Source organism: Heterodontus francisci, chromosome 26, assembly GCF_036365525.1.
Source record: "Heterodontus francisci isolate sHetFra1 chromosome 26, sHetFra1.hap1, whole genome shotgun sequence".
Lineage (NCBI taxonomy): Eukaryota > Metazoa > Chordata > Chondrichthyes > Heterodontiformes > Heterodontidae > Heterodontus > Heterodontus francisci.
In genome coordinates, this window is record NC_090396.1 from 62,999,763 (window position 1) to 63,019,910 (window position 20,148).

At 40.3% G+C, this 20,148-nt stretch overlaps 1 protein-coding gene across 2 annotated transcripts in view; it reads left to right on the plus strand.

Annotated features, from left to right (window-relative positions):
• rptor (regulatory associated protein of MTOR, complex 1) overlaps positions 1–20,148 on the plus strand; it is a 464,636-nt gene that overhangs the window by 122,526 nt on the left and 321,962 nt on the right. For both annotated transcript variants that reach the window (XM_068058405.1, XM_068058406.1), the window contains exons 4-5: positions 7,134–7,292; positions 15,748–15,894. In XM_068058405.1, coding sequence (XP_067914506.1) covers positions 7,134–7,292; positions 15,748–15,894 — 306 coding nt within the window. The remainder of the gene's footprint in view (positions 1–7,133; positions 7,293–15,747; positions 15,895–20,148) is intronic.

The window sequence follows — 20,148 nt, forward strand, 5'->3', positions numbered from 1 at the left end:
TGTTAACTGTTATTCTCACCACAGATGCTGCCTGACCTGTTGAATATTTCAAGCATTTTCTGTTTTTATTTGATTTCCAGCACCCGCAGTATTTAGCTTTTGTCTTCATAGCTCACATCTGTCCTGTGTTGACGCATGGATTGATGTATTAAAGAACTTGCTTTTCTGATTTCTGTCTGCTTTGAACGCTGAAGGTTGGCTAATTCTGTTGTGTTTTACTGGGACAGACCCATCTGGGCTGTTTCCCTCTTTATTTTATTTATTTTTATTTAGAGATACAGCACTGAAACAGGCCCTTCGGCCCACCGAGTCTGTGCCGACCAACAACCACCCATTTATACTAACCCTACACTAACCCCATATTCTCTACCACATCCCCACTATTCTCCTACCACCTACCTACACTAGGGGCAATTTACAATGGCCAATTTACCTATCAACCTGCAAGTCTTTTGGAGGTGGGAGGAAACCGGAGCACCCGGAGGAAACCCACGCAGACACAGGGAGAACTTGCAAACTCCACACAGGCAGTACCCAGAATCGAACCCGGGTCACTGGAGCTGTGAGGCTGCGATGCTAACCACTGCGCCACTGTGCCGACCAGTCTTAAGTTATAATGCTTAAATTACGTCATGTGCTTCCATTCTCAAAAAATAATTTTTCAAGAACATTTATTTTCCATGTAGACAACAAATTGCTGTATTATAGTACATTTGAATTAGTAAATGCCCTAAGACATTCCACACAAGTAAATGTCCCAACTCATTCCACACAAAGAAAGAAGAGAAGAAATAGTGGGGGGGGGGGAAATGAATATAGCATTTGCAGATGTGAGTTTAAGTAGTTGATTTAAGACATGTTCAAATAGGTGTGTTTTGAGCAAGCTTAATGATGGTTAAGGGAGAAACATTGTTCGGAGAGGTTTAGTATGGAAGATTCAAAATGCTGATTGAGATGGTTAACCGTGATGTTGGAAATTATAGTTTGGTATGCGAGGGTGATGCATCGTAACCTGAACTCGGGAACATTAGAGGCTGTGTGCTTAACTATTATAGGAGGAAATTTTAGAACTAGAGTGGTGTGAAATCGTAAGGATTTTGTGGTGGAGGGTGGAGAACCATTGGTGATAGGGAAGCAAGACAAAACCAAGTATAGCCACCAGTCGGTTGTATTTCATCTAATAACTTTAGGTAAAACTAGATGCTGCTTTGTAGGGCAATATTGTTTTCTCTCACCTGCTTTTACCCTCTCAATCTTCAAGCTGAAGAGGGAAGTTGCTTTGGTAATTCTGTGCTATAGGTTGACCTCTTTTTCACCATCCTTCCCCTCCAGTCCCCTCTAATATAAAACAGAATTTTTGGAAGTGAGTAGTTGGTCTATCAGCATCTGGAAAGAGAACATATGAATTAAATTTCTGATAGACCCTACATTAGGAATTGACGAAGGGCTTGCATCAAAAACCTTAACTTGGCTATTTTATTACAGATTTCCAGTATTTGCTGAGACGGGAGGAGTGCACTGTTTATTCTAGTCCCACTTCTCCACACGTCACAACATACACTTAAATTTTTCCACTTACCGATACGGTCAACTATATACTCTATTTTTCCCAGAATAAAACACACCAACCAGGTTTCTTCAATAAGCAGCAAAATTATCTGTTTATTATGAAACAATAATGAAGTAAAACATACAAATTGAAATATTCAAGCCTCTTATTTATCTAAGCCCCTCACTCTCGCACGCACACACACATATATACATATACCCGGTTAACCGGAAAAAAAATGTTTTTGTTTACAGCGCTGTTACAAAGAAAACAAAAAAAAAAAACCACCTGAATATTTGTCCTTGGTTTTGGTTTGGTGTCCCAAATGCTTATAGATGGCTGTCACTGGGATCTTCCTAGAATATTTCTTTCCAGGCAATGTTGAAGATCTGCTTGGGTAACCTTTCCATGAAATGCCACTACAGAGGATTCAAATAGGTCTTACAGCAGAAATGCGGCAACGAGGGTTTCCGTTCCCACACATTCGATACGCAGGGTTTCTTCAAATACCGTTGGAACTAGGAAATTGACGCACTGGATGCAGGGTTTCTTTTCAAGAGGGAGAGATGAGCTGGGTGGTCTCCTGGCAGGCAAAAACCAACTGTCTGTTGTAATAGTTCAAACTGAAACTAACAACATTCCAGAAGTCAAGCCTCCTGATATCGACAAGTCTTGACCTGTCACTTCTTTGTAAACATCTCCCCAAGTCAAAAACAACCCTTGCTGGGTAATTATCGACAGACAGGTGCCTTCCAGTAAGACTTGTTTACAAGCTAAATCCAGGAACCTTCTGGTGCCTTTTTTTTTTTAAAAAGCACAAAGTTCAGTATCTCCAAGATTCTCCAAGATGAATCTCAGTCCATAATTCAACTATAAGCCCTTAAAACATATATTTTAGAAAAGAAATAGAAGCACTCTCGTAACATGTGCTTTCTTTATATCTCCCCCTGTGTTTTGGCACAATTCATTTGTACCGAGGAATGGATACTGATGAATGTTCTGTTGAAAATTCCACTGCCACTATTGCTTTCCTGATTACAAAATCTAATTCAAAATCTATGAATATAAAAACTAGGGGAGATGGTGTAGTGGGTAATGTCACTGAACTAGTAATCCAGAGGTTTAGGCAAATGCTGTGGGCACACAGGTTCAAATCCCACCATGGCAGCTGGTGGAATTTAAATTAATTAACAAATTCAATTTAATAAAATAAAAATCTGGAATTAGAAGATAGTCTCAGGAATGGTGCCATGAAACTATTGATTTGTCATAAAAACCCAACTGTTTCACTAATGTCCTTTAGGGAAGGAAATCTGACGTCCTTGCCTGGCCAGGCCTACATGTGACTCCAGACCCACAGCAATGTGGTTAACTCTTAACGGCCCTCTGAAATGGCCTAGCAAGCCACTCAGTTGTCAAGGGCAAATAGGGATGGGCAACACCCACATTTAAAGAAAGAATTAAAAAAAAATTAAGATTTATAGAAGTGCATAATTTATAAAAGTACATCAGTTACAATTCAACATTTTTTCAAAGATTTTCTAGATTGTGCCTGCCCTCCCTGGAAAGCTCAATTGTGCATCTTCAATGTTTGGATTTCTCCCTTCAAGTTTTCAGATACTTTACATGGGAGGAATGCTGTGTATATCTATAGCATATGTTACAGAAGCCCATGTAGCTGCTCGTTTTTGCATGTCATAGTGTTGTATTGAAAGCAGTTCGTTAAGGTGTCAGCTTTTGGGGGGCTGTCAGCTTCTTTGAAGTTGTTGAGCACCTTTGCTAATATTTTAGATTGGCATGTATGTGAATGTGAGTTCTGACAGGTACTGAAACATTTTAGTGACTATTAATTGTAAACTATGAATTGAGATTTTAAGTCAACTAATGAAATTAATATTTGAATCTACCTTTGAAGATCAAATGTGTGGATATGCTGCATTTTATAACTTGTGCTGAAGGCCAGTTCCGTGATGTGTAATTTTTTTTTTTAGCTTTATAGCCAAATAAATGTTCAAAACACTCCCACAGGGGATGCTGAGACCAAGTGGGCCCACATCAGAGATGCCATCGATGAGTCAGCTTTGACCACCTACGGCAAACGTGCGAAGAGGAATGCAGACTGGTTTCAATCTCATATTGAAGAGCTGGAACCTGTCATAGCCGCTAAGCGCATTGTACTGTTGAACTACAAGAAAGCCCCCAGCGAGTTAACATCCGTAGCACTTAAAGCAGCCAGAAGTACTGCACAAAGAACAGCCAGGCGCTGCGCAAATGACGACTGGCAACACCTATGTAGTCATATTCAGCTGGCCTCCGACACCGGAAACATCAGTGGAATGTATGATGACATTAAGAGAGCTTTTGGGCCAACCATCAAGAAGATCGCCCCCCCCCTCAAATGTAAATCAGGGGACATAATCACTGACCAACGCAAGCAAATGGACCGCTGGGTTGAGCACTACCTAGAACTGTACTCCAGGGAGAATGTTGTCACTGAGACTGCCCTCAATGCAGCCCAGCCTCCGCCAGTCATGGATGAGCTGGACGTACAGCCAACAAAATCGGAACTCGGTGATGCCATTGATTCTCTAGCCAGCCCCTGGGAAGGACAGCATTACCCCTGAAATAATCAAGAGTGCCAAGCCTGCTATACTCTCAGCACTACAAGAACTGCTATGCCTGTGCTGGGACGAGGGAGCAGTATGTCAGGACATGGGCGATGCCAATATCATCACCCTCTATAAAAACAAAGGTGACCGCGGTAACTGCAACAACTACCGTGGAATCTCCCTGCTCAGCATAGTGGGGAAAGTCTTTGCTCGAGTTGCTTTAAACAGGCTCCAGAAGCTGGCAGAGCGCATCTACCCTGAGGCACAGTGTGGCTTTCGTGCAGAGAGATCGACCATTGACATGCTGTTCTCCCTTCGTCAGCTACAGGAGAAATGCCGCGAACAACGGATGCCCCTCTACATTGCTTTCATTGATCTCACCAAAGCCTTTGACCTCGTCAGACATGGTCTCTTCAGACTACTAGATAAGATTGGATGTCCACCAAAGCTACTAAGTATCATCACCTCATTCCATGACAATATGAAAGGCACAATTCAACATGGCGGCACCTCATCAGACCCCTTTCCGATCCTGAGTGGCGTGAAACAGGGCTGTGTTCTCGCACCCACACTTTTTGGGATTTTCTTCTCCCTGCTGCTCTCACATGCGTTCAAGTCTTCAGAAGAAGGAATTTTCCTCCACACAAGATCAGGGGGCAGGTTGTTCAAACTTGCCCATCTAAGAGCGCAGTCCAAAGTACGAAATGTCCTCAACAGGGAACTCCATTTGCTGACGATGCTGCTTTAACATCTCACACTGAAGAGTGTCTGCAGAGTCTCATCGACAGGTTTGCGGCTGCCTGCAACGAATTTGGCCTAACCATCAGACTCAAGAAAATGAACATCATGGGACAGGACGTCAGAAATGCTCCATCCATCAATATTGGCGACCACGCTCTGGAAGTGGTTCAAGAGTTCACCTACCTAGGCTCAACTGTCACCAGTAACCTGTCTCTAGATGCAGAAATCAACAAGCGCATGGGAAAGGCTTCCAGACTGGCCAAGAGAGTGTGGGAAAATGGCGCACTGACACGGAACACAAAAGTCCGAGTGTATCAAGCCTGTGTCCTCAGTACCTTGCTCTATGGCAGCGAGGCCTGGACAACGTACGTCAGCCAAGAGCGACGTCTCAATTCATTCCATCTTCGCTGCCTCCGGAGAATCCTTTGCATCAAGTGACAGGACCGTATCTCCAACTCAGAAGTCCTCGAGGCGGCCAACATCCCCAGCTTATACACACTACTGAGTCAGCGGCGCTTGAGATGGCTTGGCCATGTGAGCCGCATGGAAGATGGCAGGATCCCCCAAGGACACATTGTACAGCGAGCTCGCCACTGGTATCAGACCCACCGGCCGACCATGTCTCCGCTTTAAAGACGTCTGCAAACGTGACATGAAGTCCTGTGACATTGATCACAAGTCGTGGGAGTCAGTTGCCAGCGATCGCCAGAGCTGGCGGGCAGCCATAAAGGTGGGACTAAAGTGTGGCGAGTCGAAGAGACTTAGCAGTTGGCAGGAAAAAAGACAGAAGCGCAAGAGGAGAGCCAACTGTGTAACAGCCCCGACAAACAAATTTTTCTGCACCACCTGTCACTCTAGAATTGGCCTTTATCGTCACTCCAGGCGCTGCTCCACACACCACTGACCACCTCCAGGCACTTACCCATTGTCTCGCGAGACAAGGAGGCCAAAGAAGAAAGAACACAGATGTTTCTATGCTTAATATAATACAAATGGTGTAGATAGGCTTATTAAAACAAACACTTCAGTAGATGGTGTCAAAGCCTTCTAAATAGACTTGACCTAACCTTGTTTTAAACCAGGACATTTCACTAAACCTTCATCTGAATTTTGTGCATAATCTTGCATTGAAAAATTGCATAAATTATGTTGAGGTCTATCTTGTTGATGTTGGAGTGCTAAGGCTACTTAACATGCAATTTTAACGATGCCTTCATTCTGGGATTGACTAGAAAACGTGACTGATGACAATATGGTCCAATTATGACTAAACTACTTGCACCTTGCTGCTTTCAAATGTTTTGCATTGAAAGCCGATTTGTCTAGTGTTAACCTTAGAAGTATGATTGCAAGATTGAGGTCTCAGTAGATATTAGGTAAATCGGAAAGGCTTTTGATGCTTAAGTAATGCATTGAAGGTGACCTCATTTAAAAGTCATCCGACAAGGCTGAAAAAAATGCTGCCACCCCTTCAGGCAGTGTGTTCCAGATTCCAACTACCCTTTGGGTAAAATTTTTTTTCCTCAAATCCCCTCTAAACCACCTTTATTTAAAAATTTAAAAATCATCTTAAATATCTCAGTTAACATTTGAAGTTTGGAAAGATCTGAGCATTCTGCTAGATGAGGACAAAGGTGCATACGATCCTATTTGTTTGACAGGCACCCAGGACTGCTGGCACTCAGGCATTGCTGTAAAGGCTTATTACTGAAATTCCTCTTAAATGTAAATTCAAAGCTGTCTGAACTACTGGTTGAAAGACGGGTACCTCTAATCACAGTAACCCAAATGGCTCAGTGTGCATATAATCTGAATAAATGATTACATTTTTTGAAATCTGTGACATTTTAAAACATGATCACTTGTGAAAGATGTTGTAGTTTTCTGCCTTGGAAATCTCTGGTCTTCTGGCTTCTCTCTACCTTATTTCTTGCACTTGACTGCTTGCTGTGTACTACCAGAAATGCAATTTGTTCGTGTTATAAAGCACATCAATCAATCCCATGTTCATAGAGCAATAATCAGGAAAAGGATTCAGATCTCAGTGACCATAGGTCACTTGGAATTTATACAGCTTCTCATGCCCATGATTATATGTTTTTAAAAGAATTTAAAGGCCTGTTATCCCAGCTTATTTCATTTTCCCACAAAAACAGAATATAGTTACAAATTTGGCTTTTTCACTGATTAAATCTGATGCTGCTGATTAATAAATACTTTCTTTCTTTCAACAGGCCAGATATAAGCAGAGCCTGGATCCAACGGTGGATGAGGTTAAAAAACTCTGCACCTCTCTCAGACGTAATGCCAAGGAAGAGCGTGTGCTTTTCCATTATAATGGACACGGAGTGCCAAGACCGACAGTAAATGGCGAAATCTGGGTATTCAATAAGGTAACCAATATTTTTGTGTGCTCCATCATGTCTATTTTGAATGCTGGTAATATCCAGGAATAAATCCTAACATTAATATTGCACCCCATCTTGAAATCAGCACTTGGGAGTATGAGTGTTAATTGTTTAACATAACTAAGATATAAAATTGGCATAAGAAAACAGCATTTATGCTGAGAAGTTTATGGCTGCTTCCTGGTGTTTTCCACAAAGAACTTGTATATTGGATGAGTTTGTGTGGAAGCCAGGAATCTACAGACTGAGTCGGTATAGTTAATCAAGGGGCACCAGCTGTGTAACTCTGAAGCTTGAATGAGTCAATTATGAAATTAAATGGATTTTTTTATTTCCTCGACTTCTGCAGATTTGTGGTCAGTGAGTGACACGTAATACTGTATGGAGTAAGCCAGAATTTTTAAGAACAGATTAAGTTTTTTTTTAAGTGTTCACGTTGCATAAGGGTGGTATATGAAAATGTAAAGTAGGTCTTTCTTGGTGGCTTGTGACAAATTTCTGTCCTTGGCTTGATGGAAGAGGAATGTAAATGGCAGAGATATTTCAAATACTATAAACAATATTTAAACTATGAAAACACGTATGTGTAAAATGTACTGTCATCCATCTGCCTAACCATGTACACTAATTTCTCATGTCAGCATGTTGATATGAGGACCTGGTTACACTTTGTACATATAATGGTTAGATATGTATTCTCTCTGCAGTTCCTCATATGATGGATTCGTGATTTTACACTAGGGAATAAGTTGAGTGCAAAGACAACAGCTTCCACCAAGAGGAGGAAAAATCAGAGTATAAGTCACTGTGCATGACATTGCTTTCTTTGCAGCAGCCTGTCTGGAGCATTGATTCGGGAGACCTCAAAATAGGTGGCCTGTCCTTCTGTTGGAGAAAATGCTCTGACTTGTGGGATAAGAAAAAATTTTGAAGGAGTGGTAGAAGAGGAAAAAGAGATTAATGGGATTTTAAATTAAGCAAGTTATTTGCTATTCAGTCTGTGTTTAAGCTGGGGGTGTGCTGTGATCATGTGTGTACAGTACATGGGTCCCTAGTTGTGCCCTTAACCTCATAGGTTAGGATAACATTTTCTACAGTTTTAGTTTTCACATCAGGATAGGATTAGTCTGGCTTGTAGCCAATTGCTCAGAAACTGATAAACATTTGTAGCTTTTGTCAAAGCACAGAACCACCTCACAATCGTAAGATACCTTGCTGTCGTGTCACGTTGTTTATACAGTAGATTAGTAGGCACATACTTGACTTTAATATGCAAAACCTTCAGAAAACTTTGCAACCAGAGTTCTTGCGTAAACCTGTTTTTTGCTGGGTTTGCTCCAAGAATAATCACTGATTTGAGATGCAGTGACAGGGTAACATAAACTTTCTCTGAGAAGGGAAGAGAAATTAGAGGCAAATGCAACTGTGATACATAACTGTTACTGGCAAAGGGCTGCCCACCTACTGTTATGGAATAATGCATAATGAGGTAGAAATAAATAATAGCTATCTTTTGTTTGACCCATTACTTTGTGTTCTACTGTGGAAATTTTTAATTGACCTAACTGTATAGTTAATTTGAGCCTGATTAGAATTATTCATTCACCTTCAACAGCACAACCATTACATCCTTCAAGCAAGGCTTTGAAAGCTTAGAATTTGAAGATTTCAGGCTTAAATTGATCTATGTGTTTTTGACTACATGTGCTTCTAAGTATCAGAGATAAGCCAGCAAAGTTGATGTGTAGATTTTGGCTTCCAGTTTAAAGTTTGATTGGAATTTTTGGTTGTCAGTATTTTTATTTTCAACTATTGTATTTTTGGACAACTACTTTTTCGAAGTCATCCAATTAGTGTCTCTTTCCAATGCTCAGTCCATTCAGATGGTATAAGAGAAGCTTACTAAATACATCCTGAAGCTATTGAAGTATGTTTAGGAAAATAATAAAAGCTGTTCTAGTTTTAAAAAGGGATGATGGTACAGTTTTCTGAAATGTGGCCATCTGTATAGATTTGGATTGACTATAATGCCAAAATGTACTATATTCCAGCTTAGATATCTATTTTGTAGCATGTTACAAAAATAGGACATAGTTTTAAAAGTAAAAATTTTCATATTGCATTTTTGGTAATGGTAAAGAGGAGTTATGGTTAACTGAGAACTACTGTAAAATTCCCAAAAAATTGGGGTCATCTCATGAGTTGCTGTGAGGTCATGCCAGTAGCTGAATATTTTACACTTTGGTTTGATGACAATGAATGCAAAGGTATATACATGGGCTTCAGTACTCTGAGGTTTAAAGATGCAACAAATTCCCTATCCCTTAACTTAAACTTTATATTTCAAAGGATGATGATGGGCCAATACAGCTGACCTAATTTTTTAAAGTCCAGAATCCAGTGTGTTTTTGAAAGAAGTCGCATTTGCACATTTGGATCAATGCAACTTTGCGTACTTTTGCTGAACTCCATTTTAGTCCCTCAAATACAGGAAATGCACAATTGCTGGCTTTGTCTCACTGTCTTGTCATGGCATATTGTTACGACTAAGGCAGAAGGATTGCACTGTCTTTTCTAGTTTCACTTCTCCACAGGTCACAACATATATTTTAAATGTTGGCCCAGTTGCCGATAGTCAATCATGGACTCTACTCTTTATCCCAGAATAAAATACACCAATCAGGTTTCTTTAATAAACAACCAAATTATCAGTTTATTATTCAACAAGACTTCTCCAGTAACGAAGCAAAGCATTAACACACAGATTGAAATATGAAAGCTCCCTTTTTAAATACCACACACACACACACACACACACACACACACACACACACACACACACACACACACACACACACGCACGAAAAAACAAAGACATTCTTTCTGCAGAGGTCTTTTACAAAAAAATAATAGTTTGGCCAAATACTTGCTAATTCTTGAAGGAAAAAAAGATATGGAAGGATGTCAGTTGTCCCTTTTGGTCTGGTATCTGGGTATACAGAGACGGGTCGCTGGGATCTTTTCAGCAGCAGTTCATTCTGGGAATGTTGAGAAATCATCTAGTAGGCTTACCAGGAGAAATGTGGTATCAGGGGTTTCAATTATCACACTCTGAATTCATTTTTCAAAGAGGTAGAGAAGGAGGAGATAGGTGCAGGAAAGATGGGCTGGGGGTTTATTCTCAGGCTACAAAACCAACTGTTTTTCAACACTGTCCACACTCTAACTGACCAAAACAATATCTCAGAAGTGAAACCACCTCCTGACCTTCACAAATCTTGACGTCACTTCTTTGTAAACATCTCCACCAAGTCACTAGGGTTTCTGTTTATTGAGCATAAGGCATGTGGTATCCGGTAAAGGTTGTTTTCAAACAAGACCTCTGTGTCCTTTCAGTGAGCTTTCCACAAGTCCAGCCTCTATGAAATCTTCAGTCTTCCAAAATGAATCCATTTCCACACTTTAGATATGAGTCCTCAAAAATATTTAACAAAAATGGAAGCACTTTCATAACTATACTCATTGTCTTTAATGTTTTTCTGCATTTATTTAGTTTGCATAGATGTTCAGAATATTTCCTGGAGGTTATCCAGATGGATTTTAAAGTTGCTAAGACTAAATTGATGAGACTTCTTGCTAGCTTACTGCCCAATCTTTCTCAGTTTCTTAAGATATCACATAATTCTCTCCTTTTGAGTATGAGCTTGCACTTCTTTTTTTAAAAAAAGCTATAGAAAATTGGATGCAATGGTTCGCTTTTTGAAAAAAACATGATAGTACCATAAGGCAAACTAGTATTTGAAATCTGATCAAGCATGAGTGAAATTCCATAAGTGAGACAAGAGATGGTTTCTTTTCTACTCCATCAGAGATATTTGGGCCTGAGGATAGTTCTACCAGCAGTGCTTGTACTTCATTAACTTTTAATTAGGTGCAGATGTGGAACACCTGCAGAGATGGTTGGACAACCAAAATTGACCTTAGGGTTTAATTAGATTCAATAAATTACATAGAATTTGCAGCATAGAAACAGGCCATTAGGCCCAACTATTCTATGCCAATGTTTATGCTCCATTCAAGCTTCCTCCCATCTTTCCTTATCTAATTTTATAGCATATCCCTCTATTCCATTCTCCCTCGGTGCTTATCTAGCCTCCCCTTCAATGCATCTATACTATTCGTCTCCACATTCTCACCAGTCTCTGAGTAAAGTCATTTCTTCTGAATTTCCTATTTGGTTTGTTAGTGACTGTCTTCTATATCATATTGATGGCTTCTAGTTTCGCTCTACCCTACTCTCTCTGTCTCCTCTATCAAAGCAATTCATAATTTTAAAGAGAAAAGAGACCCAGCCTACTCATACTTTCCTGATGGGTACAACCTCACATTTCTGGTGCCATCTTTTTTGCACCCTCTCCAGTGCCTCTTGACTGATTCACTCAGTCAGTGAACTTTTCTTTAGCTAATCTCATTAACAAACCTTTGGGATAGCAGTTTTAATCATAACAATTTGCCGACATATGCAAGTTTTCATTGAAATACTAACATGAAGAAAGATTGGCTAAGCTTTCTGAAGTGATGCTTTGGTCATAGGTTAAGGTAAATAAATGGGAGTTTTTTTTTTACTTCTGTTTTAAAGTTGATTTTGAGTGTTTGAAGGATAGAATATTTTTTGCAATGTTTGGAGAAGGGTGAAAAATATTTAGAATGTTGAATCATGGAGCAGAATAATCCAACAGTTAACACAGAAATATAGGTAGTCGAAGTTTGGGAAATATAATTAAAGTGTAAGCACCTTCAAGGTCAAATGCTGCTTTGATGCCAATGTGGTATTAAAGAGCCCAAGTAAAATTTGAAGTCCGTGGGAGTGAAGGTGGAGGTGACTCTCCACTAGCTGAAGTCATTCCTAGAACAAAGAAAGATGGTTGTGGTTGTTGAATGCCATTTATCTCTGTACCAAGGCATCATTGCAGGATTTCGTCAGCACAGTGTCCTAGGCCCAACCAGCTGCTTCAACAATGACCTTTCCTCCATCATAAGGTCAGAACAGGGGATATTTGCTGTAGATTGCATAGACCTCAGTTCCATTCACAACTCCTCAGATAATGCAGTACTGCAATCACCACAGGACTGCAGAGATCCAAGAAGGCAGCTCACCACACCTCAAGGGCAATTTAGGTATAGGCAATAAATGCCAGCAACACCCGCATCCTGAAATGATTAAAAAAAATGTTAGCCAAAAGGCAGAAAATAGGTCTGCTGGCAAACCAGGAAAGAAGGTTACAGACAACTTGCCAAAGTAATAACTTCAAGAAAGAGCAAGCTGCTGCAAGGGAACTAGCAGATATACCTGATCAGAGGTTGCACATCTTTGCTATCATCCAAATTTTAGATGACTTCAGGAAATGCGCAAGTACTATCTGTTACATTGCTGCAAAATTTGTTAAAGGTTAGCTTTGTGAAGCATATAATGTAGCCTGAAACATAGTAGCATGATAGTAATTTGGTTGAACCCAATTAATGTTATAATTCTGAAGCTGTCATTGTCCTGATGGGGATGATTACATTAATAACTATCATTGCTTGTGCAGATGTAGAGAAATAAGTAAGTAGTAGGGGGCGGCACAGTGGCGCAGTGGTTAGCACCGCAGCCTCACAGCTCCAGGGACCCGGGTTCGATTCCGGGTACTGCCTGTGTGGAGTTTGCAAGTTCTCCCTGTGTTTGCGTGGGTTTTCTCCGGGTGCTCCGGTTTCCTCCCACAAGCCAAAAGACTTGCAGGTTGATAGGTAAATTGGCCATTATAAATTGTCACTAGTATAGGTAGGTGGTAGGGAAATATAAGGACAGGTGGGGATGTTTGGTAGGAATATGGGATTAGTGTAGGATTAGTATAAATGGGTGGTTGATGTTCGGCACAGACTCGGTGGGCCGAAGGGCCTGTTTCAGTGCTGTATCTCTAATCTAATCTAATCTAATGTACAAAATTGTATTCTATTCAGCCTTTTTTATGGCTGCGTTTGCTGACAATGCAACCACTAGGTGGTGCAGTACTGGCACATGCACAAATGCAGCCTCATCGACTGAAATGTCACTGTCTGTGATGTCTCGGGCAGCTGCCAGTAACAAAGATGACGCAGTGCAATTTGACACAAAAATCAAATTCACCCCAAACACCCTCAATGGCTGCAATCGCTGCCTGCATCCCACCCGAAGAGTACCCTGCTTCCTCCCGCCATCTCAGCTTCTCTTCGTCACTCCCTCCCGCGCTTGTCTGCTCGCTCCCCCCGCCCCCTCCATCTGGCTGCTCACTCCCCGCCTCATCCCCTCGGCAGCTCGCGCGCTCGCCACCTCCTCCTCTCAGCCGCCCATTCCCCGTGCCGCCCCATCACCCCTTGGCCACTCACTCCCCGCCTTGCCTCCCGGAGAAGCAGCAGGGGTGGGGGGGGGGGGAGTGCTAAGTAGTCGAGAGTGGAAAATTGAAAGTGGCGATTGAGGTGGGGATGGCGGGAGGGAGCAGGATACTGTTTGGGGGAATGGAGGCGGCGATCAGGGCTATTGAGAGGTGGTGATGTCAGCGTGCACATGCTGGCAAATGTTCGCACGCACTAATGATGTCTGCAATTGCTCTGCATTGTCAGGAGTCACTTTTTTTTTTACTGGTAATCCCAGTTAAATGGCATTCAACCAGTGTTATCCTAATGGCTAAAATGTGGCTGGATCTGTTTAGTTGAAACAGTTCATGTAGAATGACTCAACATCCAAATCGGGTGTCACACATAGAAATTTGTTTTTATGACCCACCTTTTGGAAGGCGGCAAAAAACATGAGAGGGACGATGACTTCTTGGTCCTCCACATCAAATCATAATTACAATATGTAGCAAGTTTTTGAGATTTTGCTTGCATCCTTTTCTCAAATGGCAGGAATACCATGTTGGATTGTAAATTTTGAAAGTCTTTTAAAATTGTGCACACCATGTAAAAAGTTCTTCTGGAGTAAAGAATGTCTGTTTCATCTTTTTGCAATGTGCACTAATTATTTTTGCTTTTGCCTGCAGTGGGTGACCTGATTTCACAAACTGGGCCATTTTGTATTTAAAAAAAAGACCCAAATTGAAAATTAAGTTTGTGCATTTTCTGTATTGATGACCATTTCTGAGTCGCATCTAATGCAATTCATTGTCCATGCATTATAATACCTACAAGATTGCAAGTGGTTTCAGCAATATTTTGTTTTCCAGCGTAATTCAATTGATTTTTTTTTAAACAATAATGAAACCTTTTCACATAATCAGGATTTCAGTGAAACCAATATCTGTCAACCTGTGAAATATATTTTTGGTTATGGGATGGGTAATGTAATGGCTGTGTTATTGGACAAGTAATCCAGAGGCCTGAACTAATAATCTAGAGAGTACGAGGTTAAATCCCACCATTGTTTGTGGATTTGAATTCCATTTAACAAAAATTGGAAATTGAAAGAAAAAGTTTGTTAGTAAAAATGATCATGAAACTGTCTGCTGTAGAAAACCCAATTGGTTTACTAATATCCTTCAAGGAAGGAAACCTGATGTCCTTATCCAGTCTGGTCTATATGTGCCTCCAATTCCATGCCTAAGTGAGTGATTATTAACTGCCCTTTGAAGTATTCCAGCTTGACACTCAGTTGTATCAAAACCATCACAAAGAATAACACCACACATCTGCAGCATTTTGGTGATGTCCACCGCCACCATCTTAGTGTAACTAGAAGGCTGCATACTTTTTTAATTGGTTGCACCAGGTGCAGCGACGCTGGGCGAACTTCTCCCAGAACTCTGGGAGTCGATATCAAAGCTCCTAAGTGAAGCCTGTATCCTGTCCTATTTGCAGCGGAGCCTACTTGTCGCTGATCGGCCTTAGTACCCACTGGAACCCTGCCAAACACCCTAGATGATGGACATGGTCATCTTTGCCTCAAAGGATGAATAACGGTGTAATTAGGAATGGACAATAAGTTCTGGCCATATCAGTGACACTGTCACCCTAGGAATTAATAGAAAAAAATTGAGGGGCATTAACTGTTTTGATTAACCTTTACAACTTTAGGAATAAAATTCTTAACTTTAATATCATGAATTAAAAAAAAATTCAAGTTATGTTCATGCAGTTATGAATTTTGCTATCCTAAAGTTGTAAAATTGAAAGTCTAGTTTACAAGGGCTTTTAAATTCATTCTGATTTCTCTTGATAAAAGTACTGTTTGGGTGAGTTTTAGAGGTAATTATGCTTAACAAATGTGTTGAATGATGAGGTATTGCTGCAGTATAAGCAGTTCTGTGTTTGTCATGAGAGTGGAACTTGCAAAAAAAAACAAACAACTTTGCTATGAAGTGAAAATAGAAGAGAAGCATAGGTTTTCTTCTTGCAACTAATTGTGTTTTTTTCCCTTTCATAACAGAACTATACCCAGTATATTCCTCTTTCCATTTATGACCTTCAAACTTGGATGGGCAGCCCCTCTATATTTGTGTATGACTGCTCAAATGCTGGTATCATAGTGAAGTCATTTAAGCAGTTTGCATTACAGAGGGAACAGGAGTTAGAGGTATGTATGCTCTTTTAATGTTCGCTACCGCCCACCAAAAATGAAATGTGTTCAGTTTACGGCCAAAAAATATAGTTTTTTGGTTTGAAATGTATTAAAAAAATTGCAATATAAGTAGTTGGACTTAATTCTCACCCTTATGCCATTACTTTTTATTATAGCACTTCTACTGAGAATAAACAATGAACTTGGTGCAATTCTCTGTTGTTGAGTCATGAACTACTGTTGATGTTTACCGAATCTTTAAAGATCTTTAAAGTTAGTTTTTAAATGTTTTTTATTTTTATTATTCACATCCAAAGAGGATATCAGGAGTGGAATCTGAGGCCAGAAACTAGGGTAAATTCAAAGAAAATCAGAAAAAGACATTTTTATTTTGAGCATAAGACACTAAGACACAATTAATCTAAATGAAAGACGACCATTATTTACATAGCTCACAAACAACATATTTATTGACTTTCATGGCAGTTCCAAAAGTAATGTATAACTTTCTAGAATTACAAAATTTTACTTTTGTAGTATTTGTGAATTGGATTAGAATGATGCACAAAAATCAGGGTATTACATGCTCAGCACCCTATGTTAACAGCTGTGTAATATTTTATGCCTCCTATTCAGAAAACAGTATATATGGGTCATTGCACTCCAATATTTCAGCATTTATTGTGAACTTTTGAAATCGTTGATTTGCATAAATTGGCTCCAGTTTTTTATGCTAATATCCGTTTGCTTCAATGCAGCCTCAGCATTCCATCCTTCATTTTTTTTTTGGGCCAGTTGTTTGTTCAGTCTATAACTCCCATTTTTTAGGAAGCTTGAATACCTTCCTCTTCTAGAATGTATGTCAAAGGGGAGCTGCACTGTTTTATAATCTGATTTCTATTCCAATGTGTCGTCTAATTATTGAACATGGAAAATGAAAAGGAGTTTCTAGAATCCCTCCATTCTTGCCCATACTGTAATTTTCCCCCAACTTTTGTAGTGTATCAAATATCTGACAGGCTTTTGAAGTCTGTAAGGCAGAGGTTTTCTGATGGATTAAATGGACTGAAATCTAACCAATCCCCTTGGCTTGGATAGTTTAGGGAGAATAAGGGCAAAGTGTATGAAGTATGAAGCTGACAGTTAGGAGGGGGGTGGGGGGGGGGGGGGGGTGGGTTGTTGAATACAGGGGAGCTTCCAATTGATTTTTTTCATTTGTGAATGGGTTGTGGGCAGTGCTGGCAAGGCCAACATTCATTGGCCATCACTAAGTGCCATTGATATGGTGGTGAGTCGTTGCCTTAAACTGCTGCAGTCCTTGTGGTGTAGGTACACTCACAATGCTATTGGGATGTAGTGTACCCTTGATTTCCATAAAGGTTTCAATTAAGTTTCGCTTGAAAGACTCTTACACAAAAGCATTGGATATTGTTGGTAAGATGTGGATAAGAAATTGGCTCAAAGAGAGATAGCAATAGTTATTAGAGCAGTGATGTTGGACAGGTGAAAACCTGGGCAATAAGATGGACGCAGACGTTTGGGGTACTATGTGTGGAATTACATTTCCTTATGCTTGGCTGTTATATTTCTTCTCCCTTGCCTTTCATTCCAAAATAGGGATATTTTTCCCTTTCTGGTAACTTGCAGTTTGGATAGAGTTGGAATGCATTAAATAGAAAGGGAGCAGTTGATTTTAAAAAGTTCCAAGACATTTCATGGAAGTGCAATAAGACAAAAATGGGTGCTGAGCCACCAAGGAGGAGATAGTAGCAGGGGTGTTTGAAGGCTTGAACAGAGGTGAGCTTTAAGTTGGGCCTTAGAAGAGGAAAGGGAAGTGGAGTATTGTAGGAGCTAAGGGAGGGAATTCCAGAGTGTGCGGCCTTGACACCTGTAGGCATAGCCACCATTGTGTGGCAGAGGCCATGCAGTGCACGCACCAAAGATTTGCATTTATATTGTGTCTTTAACATTGTAAAATGTCCCAAGGTGCTTCACAACGTTATTGGCCAAAATTTGACACCGAACCACAGAGATAATTGGGACAAGTGACCAAAAACTTGGCCAAAGAGGTAGGTTTTAAGGGGTGACTTAAGAGTGTAGAGGGGTAGAAGCAGAATGGCTTAGAGAGGGAATTCTAGAGCTTAGGGCTAACCAGTCAAGGACATGCTGCCAATGGTGAGGCGATGGAAATTGGAGCTGTGCAAAGACCAGTGTTGGTGGAACATCGTTATCTTGAGGTCAGAAAGTTAGGGTGGGTCGAGACCATGGAGGGATTTGAACATTCTCACCCTTATTTTAAAATCGAGGCATTGCTGGACATGAAGCCAGTATAGGTCAATGAACAATGGCGATGGCCTAACTGGACTTGGTGCGAATTAGTATACAGGCAGCAGAGTTTATGATGAGCTTAAATTTACTGAGGGTGGAAGATGGGAGGCCAGCTGGGAGAGCATTGGAATATTTGTCTGGTGACAAAGTTGTGGATGAAAGTTTCAGTCGCAGGTGGGTGATGCTGCGGAGGTTATCAAGTGTACACGTGGAAGCTGACCCCATATTTGCAGATGAGAAAAAAGAAGGCAGCCAAGGATAGATCCTTGGGGGTAGTCCAGAGGCAATAATGCCTGGCCGGGACGAGAAGTTATTACTTGCGATGTTCTATCTCTGATTGGATAGGTAAGAGTGAAATCCATTGAAGGCAATCCCATTGAGTTGGACAATGCGGCAAAAAGCATTGGTGGAGAATGACGATGTTCACTGTTCTGAAGGTAGCAGAGAGAACAAGGAGGCATACTGCATCCTCATTTATGACTTTGGTTAGGGCTGTTTAGGTGTTGTGGCAGATTGTAGAGATTGAAATGGGTTGTTGTGGGAAAGAAAGATAACAATTTGCGAGGCGGCATCAAGTTCAAGAGCTCTGGATAGAAGAGGAAAAGATGATCGGTTCCTTTCAGCTAAACGTGGATGCTGCCTTTTATGATCTCGTTTTTCTTTAGTTTTTATTATAGGTGGTTGTTGTGTTAGCTGTGTTAAAGTTGATACTGTGTATCTCCTGATAAAAGTTGGTTCTTCACTGTTCTGGAATTTTTCAGCTTTTGTATGGGAAGTAATACTCATGTTTGTAGCTGCTGATGAAGGGGAGTAAGAATCCTGATTTTAATGATGCTGTTGCTTTCCTTTGTCTTTACTGTGCTGATTAACACCAGTTAGTCAGACAATTGTAAAAGATAAGATGAAAGGACCTCTTGTGGGAAAAGGTAAGAAGCTCTTTCGAGAAAATCTTAGCCATCGTAACTCTTAAAATCTGTTGGAAAGACATGTAATATACTCTCTTTTTTTAAAAATTTATGCAGTGAGTCCTTATGACATGATTGGGATTGCCCCTACACGCAAGGGAGCTAATTATTGCTGATAGTCATTAACCCAGGGCGGTTCAACGATTTTTACAATTTCATTTTTGTTCATTTAGAGGGATCGCTGTGGGTCAGCAACTGCTCCTATCTCCATGCTAATTTCCCCTCTTTCCCGCCCGCCCCCCATCCATCTCTATCAGTATTGTTATTGCTTTAAGTAAATACATTTTCTGCTGGTAGATTCCCCCTTGCTTTGTTTCTTAAAAAAGACAATCCCCATGATTCTCAAAGGCACAATGGTGGGATATTTGGAAAATAGGGGAGAAATGGGGAATTAAAAAGGATTTAATTTTTTTTCTTTTCATTTTGTTTTTCATTATTATTTATATCTGACACTGGAAGATGGTGAAGAATAAAACTCACATTAGTTTTGGAACTCTGCATATTCAATGAATACCTTATATTTCTTCGGTCAAAAACCTAATCAACTAAACTAATTTTAATACAAAATGCCTCTCCTAAAATTCATTGAATTTCATGAGCAAAGGACAGATTTTGAATTTTATTGGTATTCTGCCTAGCTGTTAATTGCATTCAGTGAGCTCTGTCATCAGAGTCCGATTTTGGTTACTGTATTGCAGAGAATCTCTTGGTCACCTTGCTACACTATTTGGATGGTTCCTAGATAATAACATGTGAAGGAAAACTAGTTTGAGAGCTTAAAGTGTATTTACTCAAGTGCATCATATTGGAAATTGCAGTGCGACTGTTTTCAAATTAGTGGAAAGCGGTTACATTTAAAACATTACGTCGGTCATATAACGTTGTGCAGGAGATTCATGCTTGGTTCTCATCAATTTCATGTATATGATATTGGTGATTGTGGAGGTGAAATGTTATGCTTTGGTTCCCTTAATAT